This window comes from Rutilus rutilus (genome assembly GCF_951802725.1).
Source record: "Rutilus rutilus genome assembly, chromosome: 13".
In the NCBI taxonomy this organism is placed as follows: Eukaryota; Metazoa; Chordata; class Actinopteri; order Cypriniformes; family Leuciscidae; genus Rutilus; species Rutilus rutilus.
Genome location: NC_140218.1, coordinates 33,826,799 through 33,845,704, shown reverse-complemented (window position 1 = coordinate 33,845,704; position 18,906 = coordinate 33,826,799). Strand labels below are relative to the sequence as shown.

The window sequence follows — 18,906 nt, the reverse complement described above, 5'->3', positions numbered from 1 at the left end:
GAGCTCTTTGTGGGTTCACACACACACACACACACACACACACACACACACACACACACACACACACACACACACACAGTATCGTGCAGTATCTCTCAGCATCAGAGTATCAAATGAATGAATGCACCTCACACATTCTCTCTGAATCATTGCAGGTTACATTTAAAAGAACACAATGAGAACACATTGAGGCATCAGGTAACATAGCGCTCCCTAATATGCAAAAACACACACTCGATTGGCCTACAATAAACATGCCCACTTCAAATTCTCTTAAATTCTTTCCTCATTCCCAATCCCTCACAGTAATAGTAGCTCAAGCTTCGTTTTTCCATGCACACATACCTGGTTGTGAATAGAGTAGTAGCAGTAACAGATGGAGCTCCATAAATCACAGCAACAAAGAAGAGTGTGTGGCCTATAAAGCGAGCAGCACTGTGGGGAGGAGCGGAGGAGAGTCCCTGGTCTGGTCTCCAGATCACCCAGGAGTCCACAGGCCTCTAGAAGAACCACAGATCACATGAGAGGACTTTATCTGTGTAAAGCTAGATTGGGTGAGAATGATTGCTTCAAGATATCATTTGTGTCTGTGTAATAGTGTGCACAAATATGTCTGTACATTTGTGTTTGTTTAAATGTGTATGCAAGTGTAAATCTGGTGCATGGGTTTATGCATGTGGGTCATGGGGTCAGATGGTTATGGTTTGAATATTTCCAAACAATTATCTGCAGATGATAGCTAAATGAAACTTTATATTTCATTTAGTTTGATTTTATATTGAATAGACAGGTTTTGTCCTGCTCTCAAAGGGTTTGCAGAATTTTGCACTGTAAATGCATTACAGTGTACTGTAGATTGCCAACATAACAGTATTGCATTGATGGATTTAGATTTCTGTGGCGTTGTGATTGGGTAGCCAAACCCAATAATTAATATTTTTACCATGATTTTTTTTGGTGTGTGACTATGCTAAGGTCAGGGTGATGTTCACTTCTGAGGGGAAAAGAGGGGACTTTCCAAACTCAGCACAACCCCACCACTATTCTACATTTCCTTTATCTCTCTCGCCATGGTTTGCTGTGGTCCGGTCATCTCCAGCGTGACCCGACAGTAGCGCTCAGCAGAGAAACATGCTCTCTTCAGGGCCAGTGAGTTCCTCCTCGAGCCCAGATTTAGACTCGGAGTTTCAGGCTGGACTCACACAATGCCGGCTTTCACCATCTGACTTCACGCATGACCGCAACATCTCAATGACGCCTTCGGCAGGATAATCTACAACCTCGCACACACACACAGACATCTGATGGAATGACATTCACACACATTCATGCAAACACAGCAGCGGCATTCAAATGAAGTAATATAAAGAACTGCAGTGCTGCATATGGCATTTAGTGCTGTAGCTCACTGCTGCCTCCTTTTGGCTCTCGGAGGAACTGCTTATATGATAGACATAAAAGCAGAGGTGGACAGTAACAAAGGACATTTACTTGAGTACTGTACTTAAGTACACTTTTTGAGTATCTGTACTTTACTTGAGTATTATTTTTTCTGGAAACTTTTTACTTTACCTTCACTACATTTGAAAGACAAATATCGTACTTTTTACTCCACTACAATTCTGTCAAGGTCCTTGAGTAGAAAGTAGTAATGTCAGACAGGGGATGATTTTGGTTGCAGGGGTTGCATTTTGGCTGGAAATGAAAGTCGGATTGACGTCAGAAACCGACTGATGTTGGGTTTCTGACGTCAACACACGATTTTCGTTTTCAACCACAATACAACGTCTGTCCAACGTTGGAGATTAATGTCAATCTGGCGTTGGATTCTGACATCAACCTGATTTTCATTTTCAACGTTGGGTTTGGTCTTCTAAATGTGCATTTTTTTGTCATTGTTTTGGTGCACACTAGCTTATAGATAACAGTAAGGCTAACATATTCATCCTAAAAGCCCAAAAACTTTAAATAGGGCAGTATTTGAGGGAACAGCCATTTGGGTGTCCGAAACCATAGTGGGCGTTATTGAGTGACTTATTCAATCTCACATTCAATCCCACAACTGGAACTGTGTTCTAGAGATAAATTTGATATCGATATGAGGGCAGGCATAGATTCAGAGGCATAAGGTACTGTAACTATTACACACAACATAAAACAATGCATTGAAATTTACTTTTGATACTTAAGTACTTTTAAAAACAAGTACTTCTGTACTTTTACTTAAGTAAAAATCGGTCTTTACAACTTTTACTTGTAACGGAGTAATATTTAACCAGTAGTATCAGTACTTTCACTCAAGTAAGGAAGTTGTGTACTTTGTCCACTTCTGCATAAAAGTTGCCTGTTTTGTTGGGTAATTTTGCAGCATGAATGGTTTTAGTGTCAGCACCTTTTTTAAATATACTTTAAATGTGTAATTTTAGCGATGAAGGAGGGACCCATGTAATATCTCCAAATCAGAAAATTAAAGAGACTAAAGAGCACAGAACACCCTAGCAAGAAGAAGAACACTTTCAACCAGAGAGGCTCAAACATGTATAAGAGCACATCTGACCAAGTTCAAATCCAACTCTGCAAAATTCCACCAATTTTCACCCAAAATCAGAGAGGAAAAACGAAAGATTCTGCAGATTACGTCTGAATGGCTATAGTTCGGTCAGTACATTCAGTGTATCCAAACAAGGGCTGATTTTTCCGCAATTTCATTCTTGTTTCATTGACATACATGAGATGCTGTCTACACTCCTTTTGTACATTCCTAAGGGAAATAACAGACATACACTTATTTGTGTCCAAACAGACATGAAAGCGAGCAGTGCTGCTGCTCTTACATCAGAATAATGACAGCAACAGAGTTATTTCATTTTCATTCTGCGGTGTTTGATCAGATGCCAGAGAACAATGAGTTCAAGAGAATCTTCCGAGGCTCAACGGAAATGCCGTGCGATGCTTTATGATTCAATCCTCAAGTGACGTGTCGAAGCTTACACCGTGTCCTAACCAGACGGTGCAGCAACACACTCTCTTTTCCACACTGGAGGCCCGTTCACACTGACACCGATTTGCATTTTGAAAGTCATTAATGTCCAAAGTGCGAACAAAGGGAAACTGTGACATATGTATGGATGAGAGTGTTTATTTCATCCATCTGCGCCCCAACGTGTATGAAATTAAAGATATCTGACAAAACTCTGAGATTATTTTTTATTTTACAGCTTGAACCAATGACAACGCTTTCATGTACTCCGGTACTCATGATGGTCGGTCATGTGTCTGGTGTCTAATGGCCTGATCTGATACAGCTGTGATCCGCGGTCATGTCCTTTAGCATGGTAAACAACAGATTTGAGCGGATAAATTAAACTCATATGATGGAGAGGAGCCATCTAGTGGTGATTACATTATTTACTTTAACCTAGTAATAATCTCAGTGCAATGCTTGATATCCCCAGTGGTTTCTTTTCTGGCTGTTTTTGCGTGTTGTTGTGCTTTCAGAGTTTGTACCAATGTTTTTTTTTTCTTTTTCTGTGCTGTCTGTGTTTAATACAGAAAAGCGGGGCGAGAGAAAGGGGGGATTTAGAGCACATTATGAAAGCAGCACGCAGCTCTACAGAGCTCGATTCTGATCTGAAAGCATTCCAGTGCAGGTCACGTCTTTAAAGAGCACTTGTCATGAAGAATCATACGATTCCTTGATCTTCTGAGAGTGAAGAGAAAACAACTGCAACTTTCTCAAAATATCCTCAGGACAAAAACCAGCTTGTTCTGAATTTCCAAAACGTCCTGAGGTCAGACACATGAAAACCTAAATATTACTCGCTGAGGTAGTAAAGAGGAAGCAGGAAAGACGCATTTATTCCTAAACACCGGAATAAAACATAATATGCTGTTTCAGACTGTGTGTAGCACCTACAGCTCTGCAGATCTGTCATTTCTGTCTGATCTCAATCATTTCATTCAAGAGTCATATTTCACCAAAGTTTCCTATTATGCTATTTTAAAAGCTTCCAGTTTTGTTTGGTAGGTCTCCCATGACAGATCTACAAGCATCACTCCTTTTCTCACAGTATTTGAAAATGGTTTGTTCGAAGATTCAGTCTCTCTAAACCCCGCCTTTCCATGAACCTACTCTGCTCTGATTGGTCAGATGGCCCAGTCTGTTGTGATTGGTCTACTCTGCTCTGATTGGTCTACTCTGCTGTGATTGGTCAGGTGGGCCAGTCTGTTGTGATTGGTCTACTCTGCTCTGATTGGTCAGATGGCCCAGTCTGTTGTGATTGGTCTACTCTGCTCTGATTGGTCAGGTGGGCCAGTCTGTTGTGATTGGTCTACTCTGCTCTGATTGGTCAGATGGCCCAGTCTGTTGTGATTGGTCTACTCTGCTCTGATTGGTCAGCCAGCCCAGTCTGTTGTGATTGGTCTACTCTGCTCTGATTGGTCAGATGGCCCACTCTATTGTGATTGTTCTACTGTGCTCTGATTGGTCAGATGGCCCAGTCTGTTGTGATTGGTCTACTCTGCTCTGATTGGTCAGATGGCCCAGTCTGTTGTGATTGGTCTACTCTGCTCTGATTGGTCAGATGGCCCCAGTCTGCTGTGAATGATCTACTGTGCTCTGATTGGTCAGAGCAGAGGTCTGTTGTGATTGGTCTCGCCAGTTCAGAATAGTTTTTTTTGTTTTTCTGCTAGGAGACAAAAACTTTATTTGTTGTGGACTTTGATATTTAAAACTTTGCAGACGTTTTACATTCACAAACAGCTATAAAACACACCAACAATAAAGGTGATATTTGAAAAAGCAAGATTTTGATCCTCGGAAAAAGAGGAACCAAACACACAGTATCTATGAAGTGTCCAGGTAAAGAGTGAAGCCTCTTGCTGTAAAACTGTCATCAGGAAGTTCACAAAGTTTGATAAGCCTGAAATAAACACACTGATACTAATAACCAAAAAACACCTGCAAGACCCAACAAGTTCCAACCAAACACAGCTGATAACAGCTGACAGATCTGATAATCCGTTGCTGTCTGTCTGAGGCAGACAAATACATCAGTCACACACAGTGATAACATCTCTCTGTAGTACTAAAGAGTCTCTCAAAAGATTTTCAATTTCACATGCAAAGCAGAGAACAGTTAAAAGCATCTGCACCATTTTATTCTGTAGCATAAATATTGCATAATGTACTATTTCGACATTTAATTGTGCCTCAACAATCAACTGAATCAGTTCAGTAGTGTGCTTACCTCAGCTTGAACCAGTACAGTTAAAATATAAAGATATCTATAAAGGAATAAAGTATTCAACTGTAAAGAACATATTCAGGTGATATTTTACCTCATTATCAAAAGAAAATATGAAAGTGCAATATGACCTAGACATGTTCTTGGTGGGTTTTGTGAGATTCAGCCTAAAAGAACGATACTATGGGGGAAAAAGAGTACAAACTTAGCAATCTAGTGTAATAAAAATGGTCTTAAATTATTTCATACAAATCGGTTCAGTACAAGCACGAAAAACATACAGAATAAAAATGTATAAAAGTTTTAAAATCACACATAAATAACATCATAGACTAAGTTTCTTTAAGAATAAATAAGAGAACTAGTATAAGTAGACGTAGTGTTAAAACACACTGGCAGACACGGGAGCACTACAAAATCAAAAATGTATGACACTGATTTCATATACAGCATCTCTAGAAGTCTTTGCTCTGCTGAGATCTAGTGTGCACTGAGCAGAGAGGCGATGTAGACCCAAACGGAGAGCACGTTACCGGGGTACGGGTGCACGTGGACCGCCAGGGCAAACTCAACGTTCGGCGCTTCGGCCTTATGAACCCCTGTGCTGTGAACGGCTTCAATGATTGGCCGAATCTCTGAGAAAGGAAGGTGCAGGGGAAACCCAGATATCTGAAACAGAACAATTAACATGTATGATTAAATATCATCTCAATGAGCCCTTATACTGATCTGAGAACAGTTTTAGCAAAACGAGCTGGCAATTGGGCTGCATGTCACGCTATTTGTAATGCGGAGTGTTTCAGAGAGACGGAGATCAGGATTGCAACATAATCATTTTTTTACACAAATGAAACAAGAGTAAATCCATGCACGGGACAGGGAGAGGTAGACAAACACAGAGTAAATCCAAAAAACAATGGGAAAGTCAGGCAAAAACAACTGACAACGACGCACACGATACATCCACAAAGGACAACAACATCAGACACTGAACAAGGGAAACAAATACGCAGGATAACGAGAGGCTAACTAGCAACAGGTGAGGGTAATCAATCACTATGGCAACAACAAACAAGGGTAACTATAGAAACAAAGTATACTAGGAACTAAACAGAGGACGTGAACACTGATGGGAACAGAAAATACACTTCAAAATAAAAGTCCAAACAGCAAAACCAGGGAACATTTAACAGCGTAATTTCTAGCAGAGCACTCACCCTGTATTCTCCCAGAAGGCTTTGCAGCTCGAGGCGATGTTCCTCAGCCACCTCTCGTCCTCCGCTCAGCTCTAATTTTGGCAGGAACTGGCGTAGCGTAGAGATGCAGTAGCGGTTCCAGCGAGTGGGGCGACGGGGACGCCAGTCCATGATCTTCTCCCTCAAAACCTTCTCTATCCTACATCACAGCACAGATGATTACTGCATGAATATGATTTCATAACATGCCCTAGAATATGTGTACCTACAGTGGATACACTACACACCCCTGTTAAAACAGATGATTATTGTGATGTAAAAAAATTAGGGATGCACCGATTTGAAAATTTTGGCCGATACCGATAATTCTTTATATTTGAAAGATGATAACCGATATATTGGGCGATAAATCTAAATCCAAATTTTTATATATTTTTTGAGAGCCTGATTACAAAAACAAAAGTCTCACCATTAAAATCCATGAAATTACAATGCCACTGACAACCAAAGTGACATATTTCAGAGAAAAGAGATTTAAAAAAAACTGCATAAGTGTTCACACCCCTGAACTGGTGCGTGTCTAAACAAGACTTTTACAACTAACCTGTCTTGTAACTCCACGGCAGCTGCTTTGTCCGTGTGTCTGTACACTAGTGCCTCCGGCTGAAAAACATCACTCAAAATCAATTCTGACAACACAACGTGTGACCCTGTTAAACGGAGGCCTGTGATTGGTGGAGCCGTCCTCACCTGCACACTAGAGAGGCCGGGGTCAGGGAACGATCGCGAGAAAAACGGTTTCCAGAGCTTTGGCTTAGAGACATCAAAACTCATTCTCACGGGTGCAGCGTACGGCTGGATATTAAACCACACCTGAGACACACGGACACAAATATACGAATAATCATACACTACTTGACCACATCACATCAAATAAAAGCCAAAACACACTGGAATCAACTTCAGTGCAGCTTAGACAGAAATTTTTTACGTTTTTGAGTCTCTTCTGCTCACCAAGGCTGCATTTATTTGATCAAAAATAAAGTAAATATTGAGAAATATTATTACAATTTAAAATAACTGTTTTCTGTAAATATATTTTAAAGTGTCATTTATTCCTGTGATCATTTCTGATTATCATCAATGTTGAAAACAGTTGTGGAAACATTGAAACGATACTTATTTTAAATATAAATCTTTTGTGACATTATTAAAGTCTTTACTGTCCCTTTTAATCAATGTGTCCCTGCTGAATAATAATAATAATTATTATATATATTTTTTTATATTAATCTTACCCCAAACAGTTGAATGGTAGTGTATCACAGTCTCCACAACCTACACAAATAAGAGTTAATTGACCACTTCTGACTATTAATGAGACTTTTGTGGAGTGCTTTGTTTGTAGTTGTAGTGTCAGATCGCTCCACAAATGCAAATGTTTCTCTCTATTCGGAATAATAATAACAACAATATGCATCTTTTTTTTTCTGAAAACAGACAGTGGCTAATATATAGTTTTCATCCGGTTTATAAATAAGACCGGGAAATGACCACTACACTTCACATCATCAAATGAAATTAGAGTCCGTTGTGCCACATTGCGAGCGGTTGATGTTGATGACAAACAGGCATTGATGAATTATGTCAAATTTTTGAATATGTGGATTTAAGTCTTTCATTTTTAATTCTTAATTCTAAACAGACTGTGGTCACAGTTATGAATATGCAACTACTGTCATAAATCTTATATTTTACTCCTTGTATTTTAATTTACAGTGAGCAGAATAATTACAACAACAACAAAAACGAGTGAACGGTTAGCAAGCTCGTGTCAGAATGCACACGTCAGTCAAGTCTGAAGCAAGACACAAACCTAGAGCAACGACGTCAGACTGTCTGATGGCAGATATGTACAAATAAATACGAATTTTCGGACTTTTGAGCAATTTGTTACTGCTTTGAACACATTGTCATATTAATTAGAATCCAAATGCATTTTGCTTTATTCACCACTATATTATTGTTAATAATCGCACGTTAGATTCATTTTGAAATTCTGTTTTCAACATTGATATTAATGAGAAATGTCTCTTGATCATTAAATCATCATATCAGAATGATTACTGGAGGATCATGTGACACTGAAGACTGGAGTAATGATGCTGAAAATTCAGCTTTGATCACAGGAATAAATTACATTTTACAATATATTCACATAGAAAACAGTTATTTTAAATGGTAATAATATTTCGCCATATTACTGTTTTACTGCATTTTTAATAATATAAATGCAGTCTTGGTGAGCAGAAGAGACTTTTAAAAACAATACAAAATCTTAATTATTCCAACCTTTTGAACAGCAGTGCGTTTTAAATGGATTGTAATATGTATTTTAGCACAGATTAGGTCAGTTGTGAGAGTTTTATGTGGTGATACTAACGTTGTCTGAGTTGATCAGGCAGCCGATGGCCTGTAGGGGGCAGAATATGTCGTACTGCCCGTAGTGCTGCCCGGTGCTGGGATTCCAGATCAGATAGCGGTTCTGCTCATACGTCAAAACGTACGCCGTAGGGCCCTGAAACAACGACACAGGCGTCAAACAAAAACACATGTCCATCTGCACTGATTTCCACTGATGTCTGTTGTCAGTCTCTCTAACACAGAGATGAGAAAGGTGTGATTGTCCACTAATTCTTTCAGATGCGGTCACATTAGCATAGCAAGTGGGTCATTTAGCAAAAAACGGTCCCTGTCTTCTGTCAATAGTGTAGCGACGTATCATATGAAGCACAGCTCACACACAAGTCACTGCGGTTCAAACCAAGCTTTCTGTTGGTCAGTGTGGCGAATTCGCGTGACCAACTTGAATCTGATGCGAAATCTAGTGAGGAAATCTTTCATCGTCACGTGACATTTCCGACTGCGTGGATTCCTATTGACATGACTGGCCTCGACCCGTGTGAATTAGCCAAACACGATTAGCTTGGAAGCCTGTGACTGAGACTCACCTCAGGAATGGCGGATCCTATGATCAGCCAGGCCCGTTTCCCCATTGACAGGAAGTAGTTACAGAGCAGAACAGCGTGCTCCTCCTCATCTCCAGCTAGCAGCGTTAGGAATTGCTAAAAACAGCACAAATTTAACATTGGGCATATAGTCAAAGTAAGTGAGGATAGCAAAATAAGTAAACTGTGACATATTACACCCAAATATTCTTCATACAGTGACTACCAGTAACATTTCTAAAAATGTAGGACCAAAAATGATTCAGACACTTTGACCAGACCATGTTTAAGCGAATAAACTCTGATTATGTGAGAAATGTTGAAGATGTCTGAATAAATGTTGGTTTGACTGATATATATATATATAACTCAAACTCAAAGAACAGAAGCAAGTGATGAGAGAAACGCCTCACGTCGCACGTGCTCCATAAGTCACAGACTCCTGCAAACGACACGCTGTCTGGAAGAGAGGGAACGAGCGACACGTATCGCGCAACTAACTCCTGAGGAGAGACAGAACGGGAGGATGAACAGAAAGACACCAGAGAAGGAGTGCCACAGAACGTGTGTGTGTGTGTGTGTGTGTACGGACCGCGGTCTCCTGAGGGCTGTTGGGGAAGGCATCCAGCAGCTCCTGCGGGGGGTTCAGAGGTCGTATAAAGCGTGTGACGAACACGGTTTTGCCGTTGATGTCGATGACGGTGGAGAGACAGGGCCGGTCGGGGAAATGCCGGCTTGCCTCCTTCTCAAAGACTTCACTCGCTATCAGCAAACGCTCCACTTCCTGAGAGTCAAACTGAGAGGAGGCAAAGGTCAGAGGTCATTTAGCACAGTGCTTTCTCTTAAATTAATTCATTTGAGCAAAATGTTCATTTTAGACATTGCTAATCTTAGATACAGTACATCCACTACCGTTTGGGGTCGGTCTGATTTTTTTTATGTTTGTGAAAGAAATCTTTTATACTCACCAATCAAAACTTCAGTAAAAACAGTAATACTGTGAAATATTATCACAATTAAAAATAACTGTTTTCTATGGAAGTTTGTTTCAGACATGGAATAAAAAACAAACATAATTGCAACTTTTATCTCACAATTCCCACTTTTTTCCCCTCACAATTCGCACTTTTTCTTCACAATTCCCACTTTATCCCCCTCACAATTCCCACTTTTTTCCCCTCACAATTCCCACTTTTTCTTCACAATTCCCACTTTATCCCCCTCACAATTCCAACTTTTTCTCACAATTCTCACTTTTTCTTCACAATTCCCACTTTTTTCCCCCTCACAATTCCAACTTTTTCTCACAATTCCCACTTTTGTCTCACAATTCTCACTTTTTCTTCACAATTCCCACTTTTTTCCCCTCACAATTCTCACTTTTTCTTCACAATTCTCTTTTTCTTCACAATTCCTACTTTTTCTTCCCCTCACAATTCCCACTTTTTCTCACAATTCTGACTTTTATCTCACAATTCCCACTTTTTTCCCCTCACAATTCCAACTTTTTCTTCACAATTCCCACTTTATCCCCCTCACAATTCCAACTTTTTCTCACAATTCTCACTTTTTCTTCACAATTCCCACTTTTTTTCCCCTCACAATTCCAACTTTTTCTCACAATTCCCACTTTTGTCTCACAATTCTCACTTTTTCTTCACAATTCCCACTTTTTTCCCCTCACAATTCTCACTTTTTCTTCACAATTCTCTTTTTCTTCACAATTCCTACTTTTTCTTCCCCTCACAATTCCCACTTTTTCTCACAATTCTGACTTTTATCTCACAATTCCCACTTTTTTCCCCTCACAATTCCAACTTTTTCTTCACAATTCCCACTTTTTCTCGCAATTGCAGGTTTATATATCGCAAATCTGACTTTATTAATTTGCATTTGCGACTTGATATCACACAATTGCAAGAAGAAAAGTCAGAATTACGAGTAAAAATATTATGAGATAAAAAAAATTCCCTTTTTTAATTCAGTGGCGGAAACAAGCATCCTTAGTTTTCCATTCAATATACTGTAAAATGTAATTTATTCCAGTGATCAAAGCTGAATTGCAAGCATCATTACTCTTGTCTTCCGTGTCACATGATCCTGCTCAAGAAACATTTCTTATTATCATTAAGCTGAAAACAGCTGTGTTGCTTCATTTTTGTGTGGAAACCACGATACATTTTTTCATTATTTTATGATGAATAGAAAGTTCAGTGTTTATTTGAAACAGAAATCTTTTACAACATTATAAACGTTTACTATCACTTTATGGCATCCCTGCTGAATTAAACTATATTAATTTCTTTAATTAAAAATAAAAATAAAAATCCTACTGACCCCAAACTTCTGAATGGTAGCGTATAAACTCTTTATACGCTAGAGAGATATTACTCTTACTGATCTAAACAGAGCTCCACTAAACACACAACACTCACAGGGATGTTCTGGGTAAAGCTACAAGTAATGCAAGTAAAGCTCTATGATGCTCACAGATGCTGTCGATCACGACAGAAACAAAATTCAACTTATCTCTCCATTAGTGAAAACAAACACAAATTGTGTAATGCACTTACATACAATCACAATCTATGGGGCAAGACATTCTGAAATGTTTCAAATAGAAATGTGTGTTTGTTAAAGCACTTCTATTAATTTATCTACTTCAAAAGTGTTTTATATGAGCTGTGAAGTTTCTAAATGGTCCTTTTAGAGGCGGGCTACAGCTCTGGCTTCCTGTGGGTGGATCCTGTCTCTTTCTGAGATGTGCATTTCATGTGGAAATCTCCCAGTTTACTGGCATTATAACTTTACACAGACAAGGCTACTAATAAATGTTACAGCATTGATCTCATCTTAACAGAAAATGTTAAAATATGTTGGTCATACTCCAAGAAAAGTGTGTATTGTATTGTAATTGAGGGATAAGTCAAAAATATTTCCTGTGGTAATCGACAGCATTGCTGAACTTGTGCTGATCCCAGAATATTCCTTAATATCTGGGATATCAGACTCCAAATCTGTTACCTTTATTTCCTTCATCTATTAAAAGCAGTCCAAAGACAAGAAAGAACAGAGAGAGAGAGAAAACAATACTGAAAAAAAAAATGATAAAAATCTTCCTTTACTCCTAAAAGCCGTTTTGGTAAAGAAGATGGGAATTAAAATGCATAAGCTCAGATTTGGCTCCTGTACCTTCTCTCTGATGGTGTCTCCAGGCACCAGCTGGGGTTCAATGGTGATGAAGAGGCTGAGGAAGGTGCCTTCGCTCAGGCTGCGGATGGTGTCATATCCCCCTTCACTGCCCAAACTTCGCTCCTTACTGTATCCCAGCAGCACCGGAGGAGTGGACACCTTAAACGTCCCGTCAATCTAAACACACAACGTACAAATTCAACTAAACAAAAGATCACGATCAATCAAACCTGGATATTTTCAGCTTTACTGAATTAAAATAGCCAATCAGATTTAAAGGGTGTGTTCACACTTGTAGTTCGGTTCTCTTTGCGGACTAAAAAAAGAAAATGATACATTTAGTCCTGATTTGCTTAGCGTTCACTGTCATTCTGAACACCGAACCTAAAGATATTAAATAAAGAACAGCTTTTATGACGTATATTTTGCAACGGAACTTAACGAACATATAAAACAACGCTGTGTTCTGGGATAAATGCGCTCGTTGTATGTGTGTATCTACATATGATGGTATTTTGACCCGCTGAGAGCTCGTGAAGAGCTTATAAACGGTTAAATGAGACAAAACAGCGTCAGGAATCCCTTTATCACACAGACACACACACATGAAGATCTGCTGTGAGGAGACCCGGTTCTGATCCTGTACTGAACTGTGATGGGAAACATCACGACTATGATGAGAAAGACATGCTTGAGCATTCAGACCTTTTTAGGGTCGCATCTTGTGACATCACGTCCTGTTTTTGGTTTGTTTAGATGTCTTTGGTCAGTGTTGAGTTCATATTTCAGTCGAACCGCACCAGAATGCATTTGGAAGTGGATCCCGGTCTACTTTTTTGGTGTGCGTGGTTTACACTTGAGGCACATTCACACCAAGGACGATAACAGTAAAGATATCGTTCTAAATATAAAAGAATAGCAGAGTCCACACCACAACTATAACCATAACGGCACAGTGAAACAATATGGTCGGAATTAGTGGTGGGGGAAAAAATCGATTCTGTTCAGTATCGCGATATTTTGTGCACGCAATTATATTGATACAGTAGCACAAAGTATTGCAATATTTAATTATAAAATTATCTGTTTTACTTTCGGGTTCTAGGGCTGTGACGGTGGCAGTTTACCACCACTGCGGTGGTAATGGACCAGCTACCTGCGGTGGTAATGGACCCGGTGGTAATGGACCAGCTACCTGCGGGTTGTTTTGAAAATTGAAATACAATTTTTTAGTGTTTATTCGAGCAAAAAAGTGTTAATTTGAGCAATTCCGTCAAAGAAGCAACACAAAGCCTGTAAAGCACTGAAATAAATATCAGTAAATATTGGAAACTTAAATAATATAAGGTTAAATCTATTTAAAAAAAATAAATCCCTCTGAGAGCGTATAAAGAGGTATAAAGAGCGAATTTAATCTTCCACAAGGGCAAGACATTTAGGCTATGTTTCAAATTGCGCTGCCAGTGAGAGCGAAACTAAAAATCACCCGCGCGTGTGAAACGCACTTTACAAACTTGACGCGCCTTACATGTCTAATAACAAGCAAAAACTGTGTTGAAATGAATCTGACGTGCAAGTAAAAATGTAGGCTATCTGTCCTACAACGTTTTTCTACTTTACCACAGTAAAGAAGGTGAATATAATACGCCTAATTAAAAGCGAACCAAGGAAGAAACGTTTATAATCCCCTTCGAAAATCAAGACATGAGTGAAGATTTTGAGGAAAAAAACAAGAGATTACATGCAGGGACGATTTTTGAATATTGGATTAGTTTATTTAATTATAGTATATCGAATAGGTTGTGTAATTATTCTCTAAAATAAAATCTTCATGTTTTTGGTGCTAATGCGGTGGTGACGCGTTCATATAATTACGTTCTGTAATAAGGTCCTGTGTCCTGAATGTTAAAGGACAACGTTTTGGCACTACCCTCCTAAGTTGCACTTCAGTTAATGTGTAGAAGATGTTCACAGATTTAATGTGACATTTGAAGTGAGTTGAGCAGTCTTTATTTTCCTCATTTTTTGTAATGCCTTTGAATAATATGGGGGACATGTATCGCAATATATCGCAGAATCGAATCGCGATACTTGCTGGATCGCAATATGTTAAGAATTGCAATAATATTGAATCGTGGCCAAAATATCGAATCGTCAAATTTTTGCCAATTCCCACCCCTAGTCGGAATCACTTTCAGAACGATTTCTTTTTTTCCAGCTGATGAATGATAAAACCATTGACAGCCAATCAGAATCCATCCTGCTTTAAAGAGCTTTTACAAAACTGGAGTGTGCGCTTAGAATAAACAGAACAATCTTTATAGTGAACGGGCCTTTACTCAATTGAACTGTACTAACAGAGCAATCGCACCAGAGTTTGTTTTCATTGAACCAAACCTGCCACCTGTGAACACACCCAAAAAGGGTTAGGGTTTCCATTTATACATGAAATCTTGTACTTCATTCCTTGAACATGACAGTTTCTACTAGAAATGTTGAATGAGAGAGTTTGTATGAAGTATTAGCGTGTAAGCATCTTGCCCGAGACTGCAGGTAGATGGTGCTGAAGGGAATCTTGATGGAGCCGAGCCAGTGCCTCTCTATACGGGTGTGAATGGTGTTTCCTCTCTCCCTCTCGTCCTGAAGGAGTGAAGACCAACCGCTCACGTCATCGTCACATCATGAAGATTAACATGACACACGTCTGAATGTTTCTCACCTCCACCACATCACAGAGAACCTCGTCGAAGATGTTGATGAAGACCTCGTCTCTGACCGACTGCAGACTGGTGGAGCTGTAGTCTCCGTTTGGAGCACTGAGTGGGATCGAGGTTGATTATCATGATAATATACTTCAGCTCAATGTGAAAACTGAGGAGATCACACTTCTGACTAAAAACCTAGTGAACTGCCTACCAAACCAGCATTTTAAGACATCTAGGTGCACTCCTAATATTGTGATATTGGTGCCTTCTAAGACACCTCATGTTTGGCCAAATTGTATCGTCGCACAATGAAAAAAAGGAACTCAGAAGAAATGGAAAATTTTCAAGAGAAAAAAATATTATTAATATACATTTATAAAAAAAAAAAAGATCTATGCTTCATTCAATACTGGGGAATATCAATAATAAAAAACAAACAAACATTTTGTTCAAAGAAATAATACATATTATTCTTTTTTTTTCAATCTTTATGCTTCATTCAGTACTGGAGAATTTTAATACAAATTTGTTCAAAGAAATAATAAATATTATGAAAGTATTTTTTGATCTTTAAGCTTCATTCAATACTGGAGAATGTCAATAAAAATATATTTTGTTCAAAAAAATAATAAATATTATTAATGTATTTTTTTAATCTTTATGACTCATTCAATACTGGAGAATATCAATAAAAATACATTTTGTTCAAAGAAATAATAAATCTTATTATTGTAAATTTATTTTAAAAAATAAATATAAAAAAATAATAGATACTAATGATGCACTTGTTTAATACTTGTGCTTTATTCAATACTGGAGAATATCAAGAAAAAGAATAAAGAAATTATAATTTTTCAAGAGAAATTATAAATATTAATGTACATTTATTACTTTTTTTTTTTTTTAAATTATGTTTAATTCAATACTGAAGAATATCAATAAAAAAAAGGCCTATTTTACCCCCATTCTATGTGCTGTGGATTTTTATGCTTATTCGAGCATTGTGTGATTAGTTTAGCAACATGCTATTTGTGTGTTGCTTGGAGCCGCTGACTATGCAGAGCGTTTCAAATGAGCCACGGTTGAGGTTTGGTTTTAGTCAGGAAGACAGCAGACAGCAGCCTATGTAGACAGCAGCCTATGTAGACAGCAGCCTATGTAGACAGCAGCCTATGTAGACAGCAGCCTATGTAGACAGCAAGCCGTTCACTAGGTTTAAGAACAGAGCTATAGTGACATGCTGATGTGATGTTACACCGGCTCTCAGAGCCTGACCTGAACGGCAGAACAATCTCCTCGTTCCAGCAGGGGTTTGGACCCTCGGCGGTGGACGTCTGAAGCACTGAACGCTGGAAAGACACCTCCACAAACGGCCTGATCAGAGGCTAAAACACACATGCATCAACACACAGATATAGCTAAAGCTGCAGTAAGTGATTTCTGAGAAAAGCTGTTGAAAATGGGATTATTTGCTAGATGTCTGTTCTGTGGATGTGCTGAAAAAAATACGGTGTTTCTATGGTGTAAAGAGGAGAAAAAACTAAGTTTAACACGGACACTCTTGTAGCCAATCGGTAGGAGGCGTATCCGTTCATGATGGGGGGTGGGGGAAGAGAGAGTGAACAAGCTGGACATTTGTAGAAAGACTATAGAAAGAGAGAGAGCTGAGATATTACCAAAGAGGAAAAAAGGTCATGAATAAATTTGTACGAAGTTTACGATCAGGCAAGAGTTTTAGGACCAGCGTTAATATTAGAAAAGCTTTCCAGCGCTGGAGAGAGAGCGGACTTGACTCAGACTACAGTGATAAAGACTCCAGACTTGATTTGGACTCGTAATAAAGACTCCAGACTTGACTCAGACTCGGACTGAAAATGGACTCAGAGGTTCCCTTATTTTTGCTCGATACGTGAGTAAACATTGGTTTTGGAGTCAAGATATGCTGTTGTTGTTGAAACATAGTTATTTTAGGGGCGGAGCAACATAGGGAGGGGTGTGTTTGTTTGAGTGTTGACTTCTAATATAAACAGTGTCTCTCAGAAATTGCTTACTGCACTTTTAAATATAATTACGAGTACATGTACAGGATTGGTGCAGTGATGCCGTCATGCTGTTACCTGTCCGAAGGGCCACTCACTGCCCTGGGACGACACAGGAGCTGCAAATGGCTCCGTGAATGATCGTCCAGACTTAGCCGACACAGGGGGCTTGCTGAAAATACAGCAAACAATACATGAGAGAAAGCATTCTTCTTATCGGCTAACTTTCCTGGGTGTACGCGTACCTGGCATAATGTCTGCGGACAGGGATGTCGTATCCTCTGATAATGTTGACCAGGAGTCTGATGTCTCCATCGGAGAGGTTTTGAGCGGTCACCTTCTTCCTCTCCTTCCTGTGAGGCTTCAGGGGCCGCTTGGGCTCGGCCAGTTTGAACAGGTTCCAGCCCAACACCCTGCAAAAGCATCCGCTGAGAGTCAGTGTGGAGATGTCCCATAACACACTGCAGTATTAGTGAGGGATTTCAGTTAACATTCAGCTTGAACAATAGACACTGAGACACAGGACTTCATCAGCCTCACATACAGGGTGTTGATTCTGCACTGACTTGGTTTAGAATTATTTTAGCTGGCAGAGTCAAAGTAACTGACAATATTGTGTCTAAAATGCAAGGATTTTGTTTATTGATCTGCTGTATAAAAGCAATATCATACTCCCAATAACGCTGTTGTTCTGAATATCACTGCCAAATGTGAAAGCTTAAGCAGAGAAGATTATCTTTCAGCCTGTTCCTCACACAAAGCTTTAATCGTTTTATAATGTTGGTCGATCTATGATTTCATTATATGGAAAAGAGCAGCTTGAACATTCAGCTAAACCTCTCCTTTAGTGCTCCACAAAGAAAGAATGTCATATGGGTTTGGAACATAATGCAAAGAGAATATAACTGCACACTCACTAAAGCACATTTTATTATTACCAACGTTTCGGCACAACAAGTAGCCTTTGTCAAGGTATAATTCCTACCTTTGCAAGGAATTATACCTTGACAAAGGCTACTTGTTGTGGCGAAACGTTGGTAATAATAAAATGTCCTTAACGTCCCCCTGTAGTCAATAATTGTATCCCTTAAAACTCATCTTTGATCACCAAAATTACATATTTAAACGTTTTTCCTTGAAAAAAATGTTCTTCATGCCTTAAAATATCTTGAATGTAACTCGACACCTTTGTCTCATTTAGTATGCGCGGTTCTATGAATATGGAAATGAGCCCCGCCTCCACTCACTCACTCAGCTCAGAGATCCACTGGTTGACGATCACACGTTGATCTGATTGGTTACAAGGTAGTTTGTGACGTCAGAAACACCAGCGATTTCTAACCGTGTTTTTGAGACTGTCTTTGGTTCACTGCAGTTTTAAGGAGAAAATACTCGACTTATGAATTATGATATATATATTCAAGCGCGCATACCTTTGGACTGAACACGTAATGCGCATGTGCGAAACGTCTGCGTTTTCGCGGGTTTGCGTTTTTGAGGTTTGCGCAGAGATAACGGAT

At 39.1% G+C, this 18,906-nt stretch overlaps 1 protein-coding gene across 1 annotated transcript in view; it reads right to left on the bottom strand.

The window, feature by feature from the left end:
* Positions 1-4,685: 4,685 nt before the first annotated feature.
* The window catches only part of cc2d2a (coiled-coil and C2 domain containing 2A), a 38,909-nt gene continuing 24,688 nt past the window's right edge, over positions 4,686-18,906 (bottom strand). Inside the window, exons 26-40 of the mRNA XM_084427212.1 lie at positions 17,632-17,799; positions 17,465-17,558; positions 16,623-16,732; positions 15,362-15,458; positions 15,184-15,282; positions 12,643-12,819; positions 12,475-12,489; positions 10,043-10,246; positions 9,864-9,953; positions 9,454-9,567; positions 8,886-9,020; positions 7,193-7,315; positions 7,047-7,105; positions 6,464-6,641; positions 4,686-5,915 (exon numbers count right to left, since the gene is read on the bottom strand). Coding sequence (XP_084283338.1) covers positions 5,727-5,915; positions 6,464-6,641; positions 7,047-7,105; positions 7,193-7,315; positions 8,886-9,020; positions 9,454-9,567; positions 9,864-9,953; positions 10,043-10,246; positions 12,475-12,489; positions 12,643-12,819; positions 15,184-15,282; positions 15,362-15,458; positions 16,623-16,732; positions 17,465-17,558; positions 17,632-17,799 — 1,852 coding nt within the window. The 3' untranslated portion in view covers positions 4,686-5,726. The remainder of the gene's footprint in view (positions 5,916-6,463; positions 6,642-7,046; positions 7,106-7,192; positions 7,316-8,885; positions 9,021-9,453; positions 9,568-9,863; positions 9,954-10,042; positions 10,247-12,474; positions 12,490-12,642; positions 12,820-15,183; positions 15,283-15,361; positions 15,459-16,622; positions 16,733-17,464; positions 17,559-17,631; positions 17,800-18,906) is intronic.